This window comes from Diabrotica virgifera, chromosome 10, assembly GCF_917563875.1.
Source record: "Diabrotica virgifera virgifera chromosome 10, PGI_DIABVI_V3a".
NCBI classification, from domain to species: domain Eukaryota; kingdom Metazoa; phylum Arthropoda; class Insecta; order Coleoptera; family Chrysomelidae; genus Diabrotica; species Diabrotica virgifera.
The window spans coordinates 34,661,775-34,676,874 of NC_065452.1; the positions used below are offsets into that span (position 1 = coordinate 34,661,775).

At 36.2% G+C, this 15,100-nt stretch overlaps 1 protein-coding gene across 1 annotated transcript in view; it reads left to right on the plus strand.

Moving 5' to 3' along the window:
* The first annotated feature begins 14,098 nt into the window (after positions 1-14,098).
* The window catches only part of LOC126878471 (spermatogenesis-defective protein 39 homolog), a 58,929-nt gene continuing 57,927 nt past the window's right edge, over positions 14,099-15,100 (plus strand). Inside the window, exons 1-2 of the mRNA XM_050641217.1 lie at positions 14,099-14,430; positions 14,483-14,576. Coding sequence (XP_050497174.1) covers positions 14,356-14,430; positions 14,483-14,576 — 169 coding nt within the window. The 5' untranslated portion in view covers positions 14,099-14,355. The remainder of the gene's footprint in view (positions 14,431-14,482; positions 14,577-15,100) is intronic.

The window sequence follows — 15,100 nt, forward strand, 5'->3', positions numbered from 1 at the left end:
CAATACGCGGACGATATTTGTTTTTATACCATCCAAGATTCATATGAACAATGTATTAGAGACTTAAAGCATATTTTCTACTGCATGCGTGATTGGTTTAATAATATGGGTTTTAGTTTTTCACAGGACAAGACAGCGGTAATGTGTCTTACCAGACACAGACTAAAAACCTCTGATCTTTGTACCATAGGTGACATTACTATTCCCTTAGTGACAGAATATAAATATCTAGGTGTCCATATTGATAATAAGCTTTTATGGACGAGTCACATAAAACACGTAAAGCAGAAATGTGAAAAAGGGCTTAACCTTCTGCGCGTAGTTTCCAAATATAAATTTGGTGCAGATGTTAATATATCCCTTACATTTTATAAGTCCTACATTCGATCAATAATGGATTATGGATGTACACTTTACGCCTCAACTAGTAAGTCAAATTTATTAATTTTAGACAGAATACAGTATAAAGCAATAAAGATATGTCTAGGAACTATGGTCTCCTCACCAAATAGTGCAATTCTTGCTGAAGCACAAGAACCGCCCTTGTGTTTTCGTAGACAATATTTAGCGAACAAACAAATTATAAAATACAGGACGTTTAGTACATTTATGGTCAAGAAAATCGCAGATGTAGCAGTTCAGAGTTTTATAAACAAATATTGGAGAATTAAAAATTCTCCTCCACTTGCTGATGCCTTTATTTATACAGAAAAGCATAAAAAACTTATATATACCCTAAATAACTATCCATTATACGAAACAAACTTTGAAGCTTTAATACTTAAACCAACCATTATCATACCAAACTATCCGGATAATTCAAATCTCACAAAATTAATGTTCAAATCTGTACTTGGTAATCTAGGAGAAAATAAAACAGTCATATATACGGATGGATCAAAAAATAAAAATAAAACAGGCTGTGCATTTCTCGTTTCAGACACCAATCATGTTGAGGAATTTAAAGTTCCATATTATTTAACAGTTTTTAGTGCAGAAGCGATAGCCATAGGGAAAGCTCTAGATTGGTGCGAGGCTAATGTAACTTCATCTGTGATAATTGTAAGTGACTCTCTTTCAGTGTTGCAGGCAATTAATAGTTCCCCAATAAAACACTATAAAAATAATCTTATATTATCTATAAGAAATAGTATATTTAAACTGCAAGAGCGTGGTATAGGAGTTACACTAGTTTGGGTAAGGGGTCACTCAGGGATATCTGGAAATGAAGCTGTTGATCTTGCAGCCAAAAAAGCATTGAATTCAGAATTGAGTTTAAATATTTATAACTCATTAGATATTATTAATTTGTATAAGGAAGATGTTAGGGATAGATGGGAGGCTCATTACAGAACATCTTCATCCAATTCTGAAAGTCATTATTTTAAAATTCACCCAGCATTACCAAAAATTATTCCACATATTAACACTTGGAATTATAATAGGCGACATTCGTCTATAGTATCTCGTTTAAAATTGAATCATGGACGTTTCCCAGCCCATTTGTTTCGGATAGGTATCATTGACTCTCCGCATTGTACCCATTGTCCGGAAAATCCTGTAGCCGATATAAATCATATTTTCTTAGAGTGTCAAAAATATACTGCATATACAGATACGCTGTATCAAGAACTAAGAAAACTTACAAGTCTACCGATTAGTATCACTACTCTATTAGCACAACAAGACAAAGGAATTTACGATATTTTAATTAAATTTATCTTAGAAGCTAAAATAGATATATGAAAAAGTAATTATACCTAGAAGATACAATCAATTTTAAATTAAAAAATTCTGTGGCAAATAGACATGGTCTAATGCCATCCACTCTCTCATCACACACACACACACAGAGAGACGAAAATCTAGTTGTTAAAAACAAGAAAAAAGAACACTTAATAATAGTAATAAATACAGATTGTAAAATAGGTTCTGCATTTATTGTTTCTACTTCGAGATGAGAAATAAATAATTCATTTTACAAGATGTACTTTATTTTCAAAATATATTAAAAACACTAAAATGTCGTGAACAAACTGTTTTAGAACAGTATGTATAGATATTTTTAATGTTTAATTCAACAAACTGCATTTATACATGTATTTTATTTTTTGCTTTCCTTTATAGTGGTTGCCTTTGGCAAATACAAAGCTGATTACATCTCTCAAATATGCAGAGAGATAGAGGAACATGGCTGTCGAAATGAACCGAGGGAATTATTTCAGAAGATCAAACTCCTTACCAGAGAATTTAAATCTCAAAAGTGGTCTGTAATAGATAAGGAAAGTACTCTAAAGACCGATACTGCGAAATATTGGAAACATGTTAAAATAACGAGGTATCAGCAGAAAATCAGTGGCCCTCTGACTACCCTAGAGAACCTACTGTCTTACTCTCTCAAGTTAAAGATGCAATTAAATCGCTAAAGAGAAATAAATCCCCAGGCATTGACTCAATACCAGGTGAAATATTACAGTTACTAGGTGACAAAGGATTACATATCCATTCTATCTGTGTCGCTGTTTGGAATTCAGGAAAATGGCCATCTGATTGGTGTACCTCAATCTATATCCCGCTACATAAAGAAGGAACTACTACCAGATGTGAATACTTCCGCACACTGTCACTAATAACACATGCTAGTAAAAGCTTGTTGCATATCATCAAAAACAGATTAAAAACCTATCTACATTACCAAATACCTCAGGAACAAGCGAGGTTTGTAAAGGGTAAAGGTACACGGAAACAAATCCTGAATCTGAGAAATCTAATTGAAAAGTCTAGAGAATTTCAAGTACCTATGATTATATGCTTCGTTGACTACCAAAAGGAATTTGATTGTGTAAGCCGGATAAATTTGTGGTCCATTTTAATAGATATGGGCCCACCAATGCACCTGGTGACACTTATTAAAAATCTGTAACAGTACGACTAGATCAGAAGTTCTCAAACCAATTCAAGACCGAGAGAGGTGTTAGGCAAGGATGCGTGTTGTCACCCGACTTATTAAATATTTATGGTGAACATGTCATGAGGATGGCTTTAGAAGGATGGGCCGGTGGAGTAAGAGTAGCTGGTAGGAAAGTCTCCAATTTGAGATTTGCTGATGACACTACACTTATAACAGCAAATGATCAAGAAATGTTTGATCTCCTGCGAAGAGTTGAGTATGAAAGCAATAAAGTTGGTCTGAAAATCAATAAAGCTAAGACAAAAATAATGGTGGTCGACAAATTCCACGCTATTCAACTGACTAACATGGTTACAGGAATACCAGATAGTAAACAGCTTTGTCTATCTCGGGTCTAGTATAACTAACGAAGGTAACTGTGAAGCAGAAGTTCGAAGACGTATTGGTATGGCAAAATATACGATGAATCGCCTAACTAAAGTCTGGAAAGACAGATCTATCTCTATCTGAAAGAACCGTATGCATATCGAAGAAAAAGAAGAAAGAAATGACCGCGGGTGTACCCCAGGGGTCAGTCCTGGGACCCTTATTTTGGAATATATTATACAACGGGGTACTAGAAGTAAACAGACAGAGAGGAGTGAGAGCGATTGCATACGCGGACGATCTAGCCTTACTGGTCGAAGACGACATGAATAGGGGAATAATACAAAAAGTAAACGAAGCAATACAGAAGATCGCAGATTGGATAGAGAGAAATGATCTAAAGTTAGCAGTAGAGAAGACAGAATCCATTATCTTGAGGGGACCAAGAAAGAGAGATGACATAATATTTGGATACAAAGGCTCCGTAATAAGACCCCAAAAGACGGTTAAGTACCTAGGAATTACTTTCGACGACAAGCTTAAATTCGGACAACACGTACAAGAAGCATGTCGGAAGGCAGAAGAAAGGACCTCTACACTAAATAAATTTATGCCAAATATAGGGGGTCCTGGATCCCAGAAGAGAATAGTGATGGCACAATCCATCTTATCCATAGTTTTATACGGAGCCCCAGTGTGGCACGAGGTCTTTCGAATGAAAAAGTATAAAGACATGCTTCTTAGGACACAGAGGAAACCTCTGATTAGGGTGTGCAGCGCGTACAGAACCGTATCAACAATTGCCTTACAGGTGGTGGCTGGGTCTGTACCGGTGCACATCCTGGCCAGAGAAAGAGTCCGAATGTACCAGAAGGGCAACGGGGCAATAGGTTCAGGTCCACAAGAAAGGAAAAGAAGTCTAGAGATGTGGCAGACGGAATGGGCAGCCGAAGTCGAGAAGGCGGCCTGGACGAGATCCCTGATTCCAGATGTGGTGAGGTGGTACGAGTGCCGGCATCGGCGCGTCAGCTACTATTTCACACAATGTTTGACGGGACATGGATCGTTCAGGAAATTTACTCATCGTATAGGGAAAACCGTGGACGATCTATGCCCTGAGTGTGGAGTAGTGGATGACGCGCAGCATGTCGTCTTCGTGTGCCCTGCATACCAGGCGGGACGTACCGAGCTGCAGCTGGGACTGGGATCCCCTCTAGGCAAACCTCACGAGCTAATTGATAAAGCTATCAATAGCAAGAGAGACTTCGACTTGATCATTGCTTTCGTCACGAAGACAATGAAGCACAAAGAGGAGAAAGAGAGGCGACTGCAAGCGGGATGACCGTCTATTTATTTATTTATTTTTTAACGTTTTTTTTGTGTCGTAGATGGCAGCCAGTGGGGGGAGGATCCTTTACATCCAACCTGCGCTGTCTGTCTTATTTTAACTAGTTTTACTTATTTATTTATTTTATCTTGTTTTATCTCCTTTTACTTCTTCAATCTTATTTATACAATATTTATCATTTTAAATCAATTTTATTACTCAAATGTGTTGCGTGTTGTAAGCGGTAGTCAGCAGGGGGAGGACTTTTTACATCTGACCCATGCTGACCGCCTTTGTATTGTTTTGTTTACTTTCTGTTTGGTCTTGTTTTTTTTGTCTGTTTTTGTTTTGTATCAGGTAGTGGGGGAGGCTTTTTACACCCAACCTCACTGACTGCTTCCTTTTAACTGTAGAATGAAGGGGTATGAGTGTAAATTGATGAAAGCACGAATGTTTGGAGTTGCTCGTAACTGTCGACTGGTATCCTTTTGCTAGTTCATGTTGGATTGGGGGCACCCCGGTCGCCCCACCCGCACATGGGCTGCACGGGACGGTCGTCTTCACCGACCGGTCTTTGTGCGGGGTGTGTGCGGGACGGGGCGGCTGGGTGGCCACTTAATCTACGGAGTGCACGCAGAGGGTGCCCGGAAGGAGTTATGAGTAAGGTCGACGGGTCAGACATGCTCACCAAGAGCGGTTCCAGACCTGTCGGCTGGAGGAAGAGGAGGTGAGTTTAGTCGGTAGGCGTTTCGGCACGGTGAAGCGTGACGGATCGAATCCGACACACCTGGGACACCTTCCCAGACGGTCTTTTGAAGATTCTCACCTCCCAAAAAAAAAGATCTATCTCTCAAAATATCAAGATGAGACTGGTGAATGCCCTTGTATTCTCAATGTTTCTATACGGGGCAGAGACTTGGACTCTTCCTGCACGCGAGCGCCAAAAAATTGATGCTTTTGAGATGTGGTGCTGGAGAAGAATGCTGCATACCTTGGACAGCTCATAGGACAAACGTTTCCATCCTAAACCACCTCGAGATTAAAAAAAGGCTGTCCACAATAAACCTGCAACAAATTCTGCAATTCTTCGGTCACGTGGTTGGCAGAGGTGATGATAGTTTGGAGAGATTAATTGTTTCTGGAAACGTTTCGGGGAGAAGATCAAGAGGACGATCACCAACTAGATGGTCCGACCAAATTAACAATTCTGCTGGAAACTCATTCTACGAAGCTCTTAGAGCAGCTGAAGATAGAGACCAATGGAAAAAAATTGTTAGAAATATTGGAATAAATTGCGATCCTCAGTAATGGGTAAACGACAAGAGAGGGTTTATAGGGGTTAATCATATTATCTCCTATTAAAAATCGTACATAACCGAATCTATTAAAAGTGCAAAACAATCATTGGATACGATCAGTTTAAAGTACCCCGCAGAAAACTTATGGGAAATGGCTCTCTGTCAAATGCTCTGAAACTTTGGGTTCTGGTAGTCCTTGATGTGTAGAACAAAAGACTCCATGGGCGCGTAGCTTTAAAAAAATCATAGTTCTAAGATATAAGCCTCTGAAGTTATAGGTATAGTGAGGACGTTAGAGTTGGAATAAATTCATTTTCTCGAGAATGGGCGACTCCGGAGATAAATTACGAATCAGAACAATTTTTATTTTTAAATTATAATTTTTTGGCACATATATATCATACTAGTGACGTCATCCATCTGGGCGTGATGACGCAATCGATGATATTTTTAAACAGGAATAGGGGTCGTGTGATAGCTCATTTGAAAGGTTATTTAATTCTCTATTCACTAATATAAACATTAACATAATCATTTATACAGGGTGCCCAATTTTTTTTAATTAAATTAATTGAGACAAAAAGAAGAATATATATAATTTATTTAATTCGAAATACATTTTACTGCTGTCAGAAAACAAAAAAAATGTTTATTTGATAAATAATTGTTTTCGCTTAAATTCAATATTAAAGCTGCCACCCAACTGCCTCTTAGCAGTTTGAACATTTAATTTAACCCTTAAATGCCCAATCGGGGTCACTATGGGACCCCAGACATACATTTTTGGCTATAATATCTTTATTTGAAACATTTGGCAACCGCGCAATCAGGTATTTGTGTGGACGTGTCTCCTACGTTTTCTGTTAGTATACCACGAACATTCGTGAGGTGCAGTGGTCTGTAAGAGAGATTTAGATAAGTGGGGTCTCGCTGTGACCCCGATTGGGCATTTAGAGGCACCAGAATATTTTTATTATTGTTAACATTTTTCGTCAGTTTACATTGAAAAATGGACCGTAAGAGATTGAAAATGACAATAAGCGACCAAGAACATGAAAAAATTATCCGAAATATAGAAGAAGGGATATCAGACTCCGATTTCGACTATGAGATTACCGACGAATCAGATAGCGAAGAGCAAGATGTTTTTGAGGAAAATGTTTCGGAAACTGAGGACAATTTAGAAGTCAACAGTGACGAGGAATCAGATGCAGAACCTACCGAAGTGGACGATAATATTAGTGAGGTTAGTGGTCCAACATATACATCCAAATCTGGAATGCAGTGGAATAGCCTACCTTTCGTGAGATCCAAGAGGCAACAAAAAAATATTATAAATGTACATCCAGGCTTAACAAACTATAGTAAAAATTCCAACACGTTTTTAGACTATTTCAATTTATTTTTGACCGAAGAGATGAAGAATGTCATATGCCTTCATACTAATGAAGAAGCTGTTAGGCGTTATCAAGAGTGGAACGAAAAACATCCGAATAACAAAAAAGAGTGGACGGTACTTACCAACAATGAACTGGATAGCTTTTTAGGAGCACTTATCAAAGCTGGTGCTTTAAGGTGTGGGAAAGTATCGACACGAGAGATATGGTCTACAGACACCTCAATACGCCGGTCATTTTTTACAGCCGCATTAGCTAGGAACCGATTTGAAGAATTATCGAGTTTCTTGAGGTTTGATGACAAAGTGACCAGGGTGGAGCGGAAGGAACAGGATAAGTTAGCGGCGATACGAGTAATTTGGGACATGTTCGTCTCTAACTGTGACAAAGCCTTTGAACCATACGAACATATAACCGTTGACGAACAGTTAGTGAGTTTTAGAGGAAAGTGTCCTTTTAGACAATATATAAAATCAAAACCTTGCCGCTATGGGATAAAAATTTGGGCTGCCGCGGATGTTAAAACATCTTATTTATCAAAACTTCAGGTGTACCTTGGAAAACTACCAGGTGGTACAATAGAGAAAAATCAGGGATTTCATGTTGTGAAAGATCTGTTGGAACCATATCATGGCAGTTGGAGAGGAATTACAACTGACAACTTTTTTACCAGTGTTCCTCTTGCTCAATATCTTTTATCTAAAAACCTTACTTTACTTGGGACCGTCCGCAAAAATAAACCTGATACACCACCACAACTAAGTTTGACAAAAAGACCTGCGGAGTCGTCAATATTTGCTTTTACTAAAGAATTAGCTATGGTTTCGTACATACCTAAAATACACAGGATGGTACATCTTCTTTCAAGTCAACACGATAGTGATATAATTTGTCAAGACTCTCAAAACAAACCCTTGATGATTTTAGACTATAATAATACCAAGGGTGGTGTTGATAATGCCGACAAACTGATTAGGGAATATTCCTGTAAAAGAAGAACTGCTCGTTGGCCATTCAGGCTCTTTATGAATATTATAGACATATGTGCACTAAATGCCTATATTTTATACATTGAAAAAAATCCTGATTGGAAGAAAAATAATTTTTCACGAAGACGTATTTTCCTGTTACAATTAGGGGCTGAGCTTGCTCGAAACAACATGGAAAAAAGAGCGAAATATATAAAACATAAAGCCTATGTAAAATCTGCTCTAAAAGATTGTGGCATACCAATGGTAAACCCAACTACCGAAGTTGCAACTCAATCCGTCCATTCAGCTAAGAAACGTGCTCGTTGTTACCAGTGTCCGCGAAACTGTGACAGAAAAGTGAATACCGTTTGCTCTTTTTGCAAAAAATTTATACGTCAGGTGCACAGAAAAGAAGAAAAAACTATTGTATGTAAAAATTGGAACTAAAAGTTATATGCTTATATTATTATTTAATTTTAATTTTGTTCGTATTGAAAATAATTTGTTTCTAGAAAAGCCGTTAATTTTGTATGAAAAATAAATAAAAATTATTCAAATATGCTTAAAATTATTTTTAACCGTGTTTTCCTTTTAGTCAGTGCTAAATGACGTTACTAAATTGAAAATTTTAGTGGGGACCCTAGGAGACCCCACATGGGCATTTATGGTTATTTTCATATCACGGGCATTTAAGGGTTAAGCGAAAAGCAATGTTTATTTTTCAAATTAACATTTTTTCTGTTTTCTGACAGCAGTAAAATGTATTTCGAAATAAATAAATTATATACATTCTTCTTTTTGTCTCAATTAATTTAAATAAAAAAAATTGTTGGCCACCCTGTATAAATAATTACGTTAATGTTTATATTAGTGAATAGAGAATTGAATTACCTTTCAAATGAGCTATCACACGATCCCTATTCCTTATTTAAAAATAAGGGGTGGGGGAAGTGAAAGGGAGGGGGTTGACAAATTAACATTTTTTCTGTTTTCTTACAGCAGTAAAGTGTATTTCGAATTAAATAAATTATATACATTCTTCTTTTTGTCTCAATTAATTTAATTAAAAAATTTTGGCCACCCTGTATAAATAATTATGTTAATGTTTATATTAGTGAATAGAGAATTGAATTACCTTTCAAATGAGCTATCGCACGATCCCTATTCCTATTTAAAAAAATCATCGATTGCGTCATCACGCCCAGATGGATGACGTCACTAGTATGATATATACACCAAAAAATTATAATTTAAAAATAAAAATCGAGCTGATTCGTAATTTATCTCCAGAGTCTCCCATTCTCGAGGAAATGAATTTATTCCAACTCAAACGTCCTCACTGTACCTATAACTTCAGAGGCTTATATCTTAGAACTATGATTTTTTGGAGCTACGCGCCCATGGAGTCTTTTGTTCTACATATCAAGGACTATCAGAATCCAAAGTTTCAGAGCATCTGACAGAGAGCCATTTCCCATAAAGGCCGCGTCTCACCATCAAATAATTTGATCAAACAGTTTGAGCAAACTCTGGAAGTACGTCAAAGTGACGTCACAATTGCAGTTTTTTTGAAATTCTAAAAATCTGTGCTCTCACTATCAGTCTAGTTTGATCAAATTTTTTGAATTGAGTTGTCTAACTTGTTTGTACTTTATTTAAAATTAAAATTTTTCATTATTATCCACAATGAACACTCAGGATGTGACGTCACTAACTGTCACTTTTAGTTTGCTCAAACCAGTTTGATCAAATTATTTGATGGTGGGACGCGGCCTTGAGGTTTTTGCGGGGTTCTTTAGAACCAGCATGGGAACGAGAGAAGTCCTGTTCAGTTTACTAGTTCTGGCCCAAAAATCACTGCCAACAAAGATACCTATCTTTTTATACTTCATAGACTTCGAAAAAGCATTTGATGGAGTACAACACGATCTACTATTAGAACGATTGCAAGAAGTCGGTTTCACGTAAAAAATATTGATATACAGAACTATTATCCAGCCCGTCCTCACGCGTCAGAAACGTGGACGATGACAAAAGGTGATGAAGAACGTTTTGGACTGTTTTGAACGTAAAATCCTCAGGCATATTTATAAAAGCATGCAGGAAAACGGATTATGACGCAAACGCTATAATTTTACGCTTTATCGCCTTTATAGTGAACCTAGTATCGATAAGTCCATAATCATAAACAGGCTTTGGCAGCTAGGTCACTTATGAGAGAATGCAGGAGATGAAGTAGTCAAAACACATTTATAAACAAGGTTCAGAGACCGGATCTTGAGACCACGACTTATGGACCAAAAACAAAAGACTTATCAATTAAAAAAAGGGTAAGGCAAGGTTGTATACTTTCTCCAATGTTGCTTAACTTATATACAGAAAAAACCTTCGCTCAGAAGAACTGGCAGACTCCTATAAGGGTTTTAAAGTCTTCTTCTTTTTGTGTAGAAATGACTGTCTGTTTTTTTTTTCAATGTGCCTCCATTATGTTGTCGTTTCATCTTTTTCGTGGTCTTCCCACTGATCGTCTTCATATTGGGGGACCGTCTCTCCCCGTCCTTACTACTCTATTTGTTGTCATTCGGCTTATGTTTTAAAGTAAACGGCATAAAATATTTATTAACATCAGGCATGCCGATGATGGTTCTTCTAAGTGGCATTATTTAAATGATTTAACTCGTCCAAGTGAAGCTCTGGATTTGAAATAAATATCAAGAAGATAAAAACAATGATTATAGGTAGAAATAATTAGTCAAACGCAAAGATATGCATATGTCGTTGGCAGTGGCGGCTCGTGATTTTTTCAATAAGGGAGGCTATACTTAACTGTAAATTATCTAGACAAATTTGCACTAGCAAAAAAAAATCCGCCAAAAAAATCTAATTAAGGGCCCCATTTTTTTGACCATTTTTTATTTACATTTTATAATATCATCATAATTCATAATTATTTCATAATATATCATTTTAAAAAATAGTTAGTATAATTGTAAAAGTGTATTACCAAAGTTTGTGTCGTTTATTTGTTAACAATTCTATCTCTGTAAGTAGATATGCATATCAAAATAAATACAGATTTGAAGTTTTGCAGCCCATACAGGTTGAAGGTTTACATTGTTTAAGATACTCAACTGATTTTTTTTAATTCTAAAAGCGGCTTACTCCGCGAATGCAAAAACACGGTAAATTACCGATATTTTATTGCTTTGCATTACAGATATCGGAAAAGTAATTTAAACTAGTTGTTCCAAATATTATTCTAATCCTACATACCAAATTTCATCACAAAATTCGCACTTTTAGTTTTTTCATTATTTGTAGTCAGGATCCTAAAATCCGCAGAGGAGGCTGCTGGCCGAAAAATCTCACTTGCCCGATCTCCGGGCAGCGTGTGCGTTAAGCGATGTGCAGCTCTAAGGAGACCGGGTCTCCTTAAACGCTGCTGGGCTACGCGGAGCATTAGCAAGTGAGATTTTCCGGCCAGCAGCCTCCTCTGCGATTTTAGGATCCCGACTACAATGTTGTTCTGAAGCTATTTCCTTGTGGCATTTTTATAATAAACTATTTTTAATGGACTAACTATAATAATAAGACTACAAATAATGAAAAAACTAAAAGTGCGAATTTTGTGCTGAAACTTGGTATGTGGGATAGAATATTATTTGGAACAACTTGTTCAAATAACTTTTTGCGATATCTCTAACGCGAAGCAAAATAGCAAAGTAAACAAAACAGTGCATGTAGCGTGTGTAAAAAATTTATGGGGAGGCTAAGCCTCCCTTGCCTCCTCTGACCAGCCGCCACTGATCTTTAGTTTTGGTTAATTATGTTTATGTTTGCTTCGTCATCGTCTTCGTACGCTCCTGTGTTTGTTTTGTTTAAAGTTTAAAGCATTGAATTGAATTAAAGGTTGAAAGACCAAAAGGAAAGATGTAGCTAACCGTAATTGGTTTACAAAAAAAAAGAATATGAAAAGCTTATCCGATCAAGTTGAATTTAAAAAACAAATAGTTTCTATAATCTCTTCTAATATTGTTTCGGTATCAATTTTAAAACTATGGTAACTTGTGAAACATGGAAATCTATACAGGATATTGTTCATGGAGAAAAGCAGAGTTTTGACTTGAGAACTGCATCAATCAGGCAAATTTGATTATCTGTGATGGGTTCGATGGGGACTAAATTTTGGTTCTGCCGGGGTACAATAATAATCATAACTATTGTTACTTTTTAATTTTTTTAATAAAGTTTTACTTGATCTTTGAGTTAATTATTGTGATCTGTTTTATTACTTTTTCATAAAAATGCACACTGCTTGAAAATAATTATTTAAAATAAAATGCACTTATTTCGCACAATCATTGAAAATGTATAATGTAAATGCAGCTATTTTGTATAATTTTCGTAAGTAATACATCATTGTACCTACCTAATGTATTACCGGTATTTACCGGCAACCAACTCATTGACCGGTAGTTCCGCCCACTTAATTGCTTAACCAATAAAAGCCAACTACTGGTTACGGAAGAAGTCACCGGTACCGGCTACCTATCCACTGCCAAACTTAAATTAAAATCTAGTTTGACATAGGGTGAAACGAAAATATTTACTTTAAGCGGGCCTTAATATAGTCGGTGCAAACGGCCCTTAATCCTGACTAACTAACTAAAGACGAAATTACACGGTTCAACCAAATGGAATTCACCTTGGTTGAATGGAGCAGAAGTGAAAGAAATGCTATATACACGGTATGTGGAAAGTGAACTATTCAACACATATGCTTTGAATGATGTTGTCGAATGAAGTCATGTGTTTAGGAATTGCATTAGTATGTAATCATTTAATAGGGCTTTTCATCGATTGTCATTTGTTTCGAGCTTCTGTCATATTTTGTATAATCTGTTTACCTATATTAATATTATACACGGATTATACGACATATTATGACAGAAACTCAAAACAAATGACTATGAATGAAAAGTCCTATAAAATATTAATATTATACACGGATTATACGCGACATATTATGACAGAAGCTCGAAACAAATGACTATGAATGAAAAGTCCTATAAAATATTTATCTAAAAAGCAGCCAAGGAAACGCCGTTGTTGGTGGGTGCGATCATGACGACAAACAAGCCTGAGCCGCGCTTTTGGTCGATCGATTTATCTTTGTTAACTAACAAGTATAACGAGTACGGGTACTTTTAATTTTCAACTTTATGTCTTCTTCGGTTATACCACTAATATATGTTCAAATCTTCAATTAGCAGTTTAATAGCATTCCCAATTCCCACCACAATCTCGGTTTTTATAACTCTATGTTTTATAATTCCATCGACACAAATACTTTTAAAAATGTTCCAAGAACAGAAGCATGTGCTCTTCGCCTTCCATAATAATATGCTGTAAAAGTGAATAATTCAATTCTTGTGTTTACACATTCATTTCTCGTTCAACAGCGTTGAAGATTGAACGCTAAAAGTGAAAATATTGAGCATGTTCAATTCTTTCAAGACCGCGTCCCACCATCAAATAATTTGATCAAACTGGTTTGAGCAAACTGAAAGTGACAGTTAGTGACGTCACATCCTGAGTGTTCATTGTGGATAATAATGAAAAATTTTAATTTTAAATAAAGTACAAACAACTAGACTGATAGTGAGAGCACAGATTTTTAGAATTTCAAAAAAACTGCAATTGTGACGTCACTTTGACGTACTTCAAGTACGTCAAGTTTGCTCAAACTGTTTGATCAAATTATTTGATGGTGAGACGCGGCCTTCAATGCCATTGAAAGACAATATTCAATGACATTGAATTATTCACTTTTATGTTTACATGGATCAATTTGGTTGCTTCATTCAAATTGAAAGGCAAAAGTGAACCGTGTAATTTCGCCTTAACATCGCACAAGACGGTGGACGGGTGGACGCCTACGCAGAAATGCACGGCACCTTAAGAAGACGTTGGATAAAAAAACAGAAGATTAAATAAACATACCTACCTAACCTATTAAAAATGACAGCTAAGTTTTAGTTATTCAAAATATTTTGCACATTAGAATGTTTAAAGAAACAAAATAATGAGTTCCAAAAACATAGACGACTTTTGGAATAGTAGTTCAACATCAGGTTTTAACTTCGATGAAGATGAGGAGGTAAAGAGGAAGAATAATTAATATTTACCTGATTTTAACAATTGTTTTGTAGGAACTGCCGCAACCTGATTATGAATTTCAACCAGCTCCTAAAGATACTACTATTGCGATACATTCTTTAATTTCCAAAAAATCTTTAGATCTAAGTAAGTAAATATATATTTTCAAAAACCCTGTTACCACAGAGTTGTAGGGCGACAATACATTATAATACAAAACAAAAACAACTTAATATTAATATCCAACTTGAGGATTACTTAACTAATATTCTAAAACATATCAGGAGCTTGGAAGAGTAAGGGCGAACTGCAAAAACCATGCTTCAGCAAAACTGAGTTAAAGTTTACAAACGTGTTGGAATAGTAAGGGCGAACAAATAAAGCCAAAGAAACACCAGCTGGTTACAGAGGAGAAGGGGCGAACCTTTAATGGAAAAGCAATGAAAGCCTGTGGTTTCACCCTTGCTTTTCTAGAGGATTATGCAGTTCAGTTTCAGACATAAATGGATTGGTATATTATTTCTTACAGAATTTTGGGAGTACAAAACATGCTGTTATAATAAACAGACCCATTCTTTAAAAGTACCTATGTGAGGAAGGACTGTTTTTGAAACAACCATTTTGCAAGTTTGCCCTTACTCTTCCAAGCTCCTGATATTTACATTATGTAG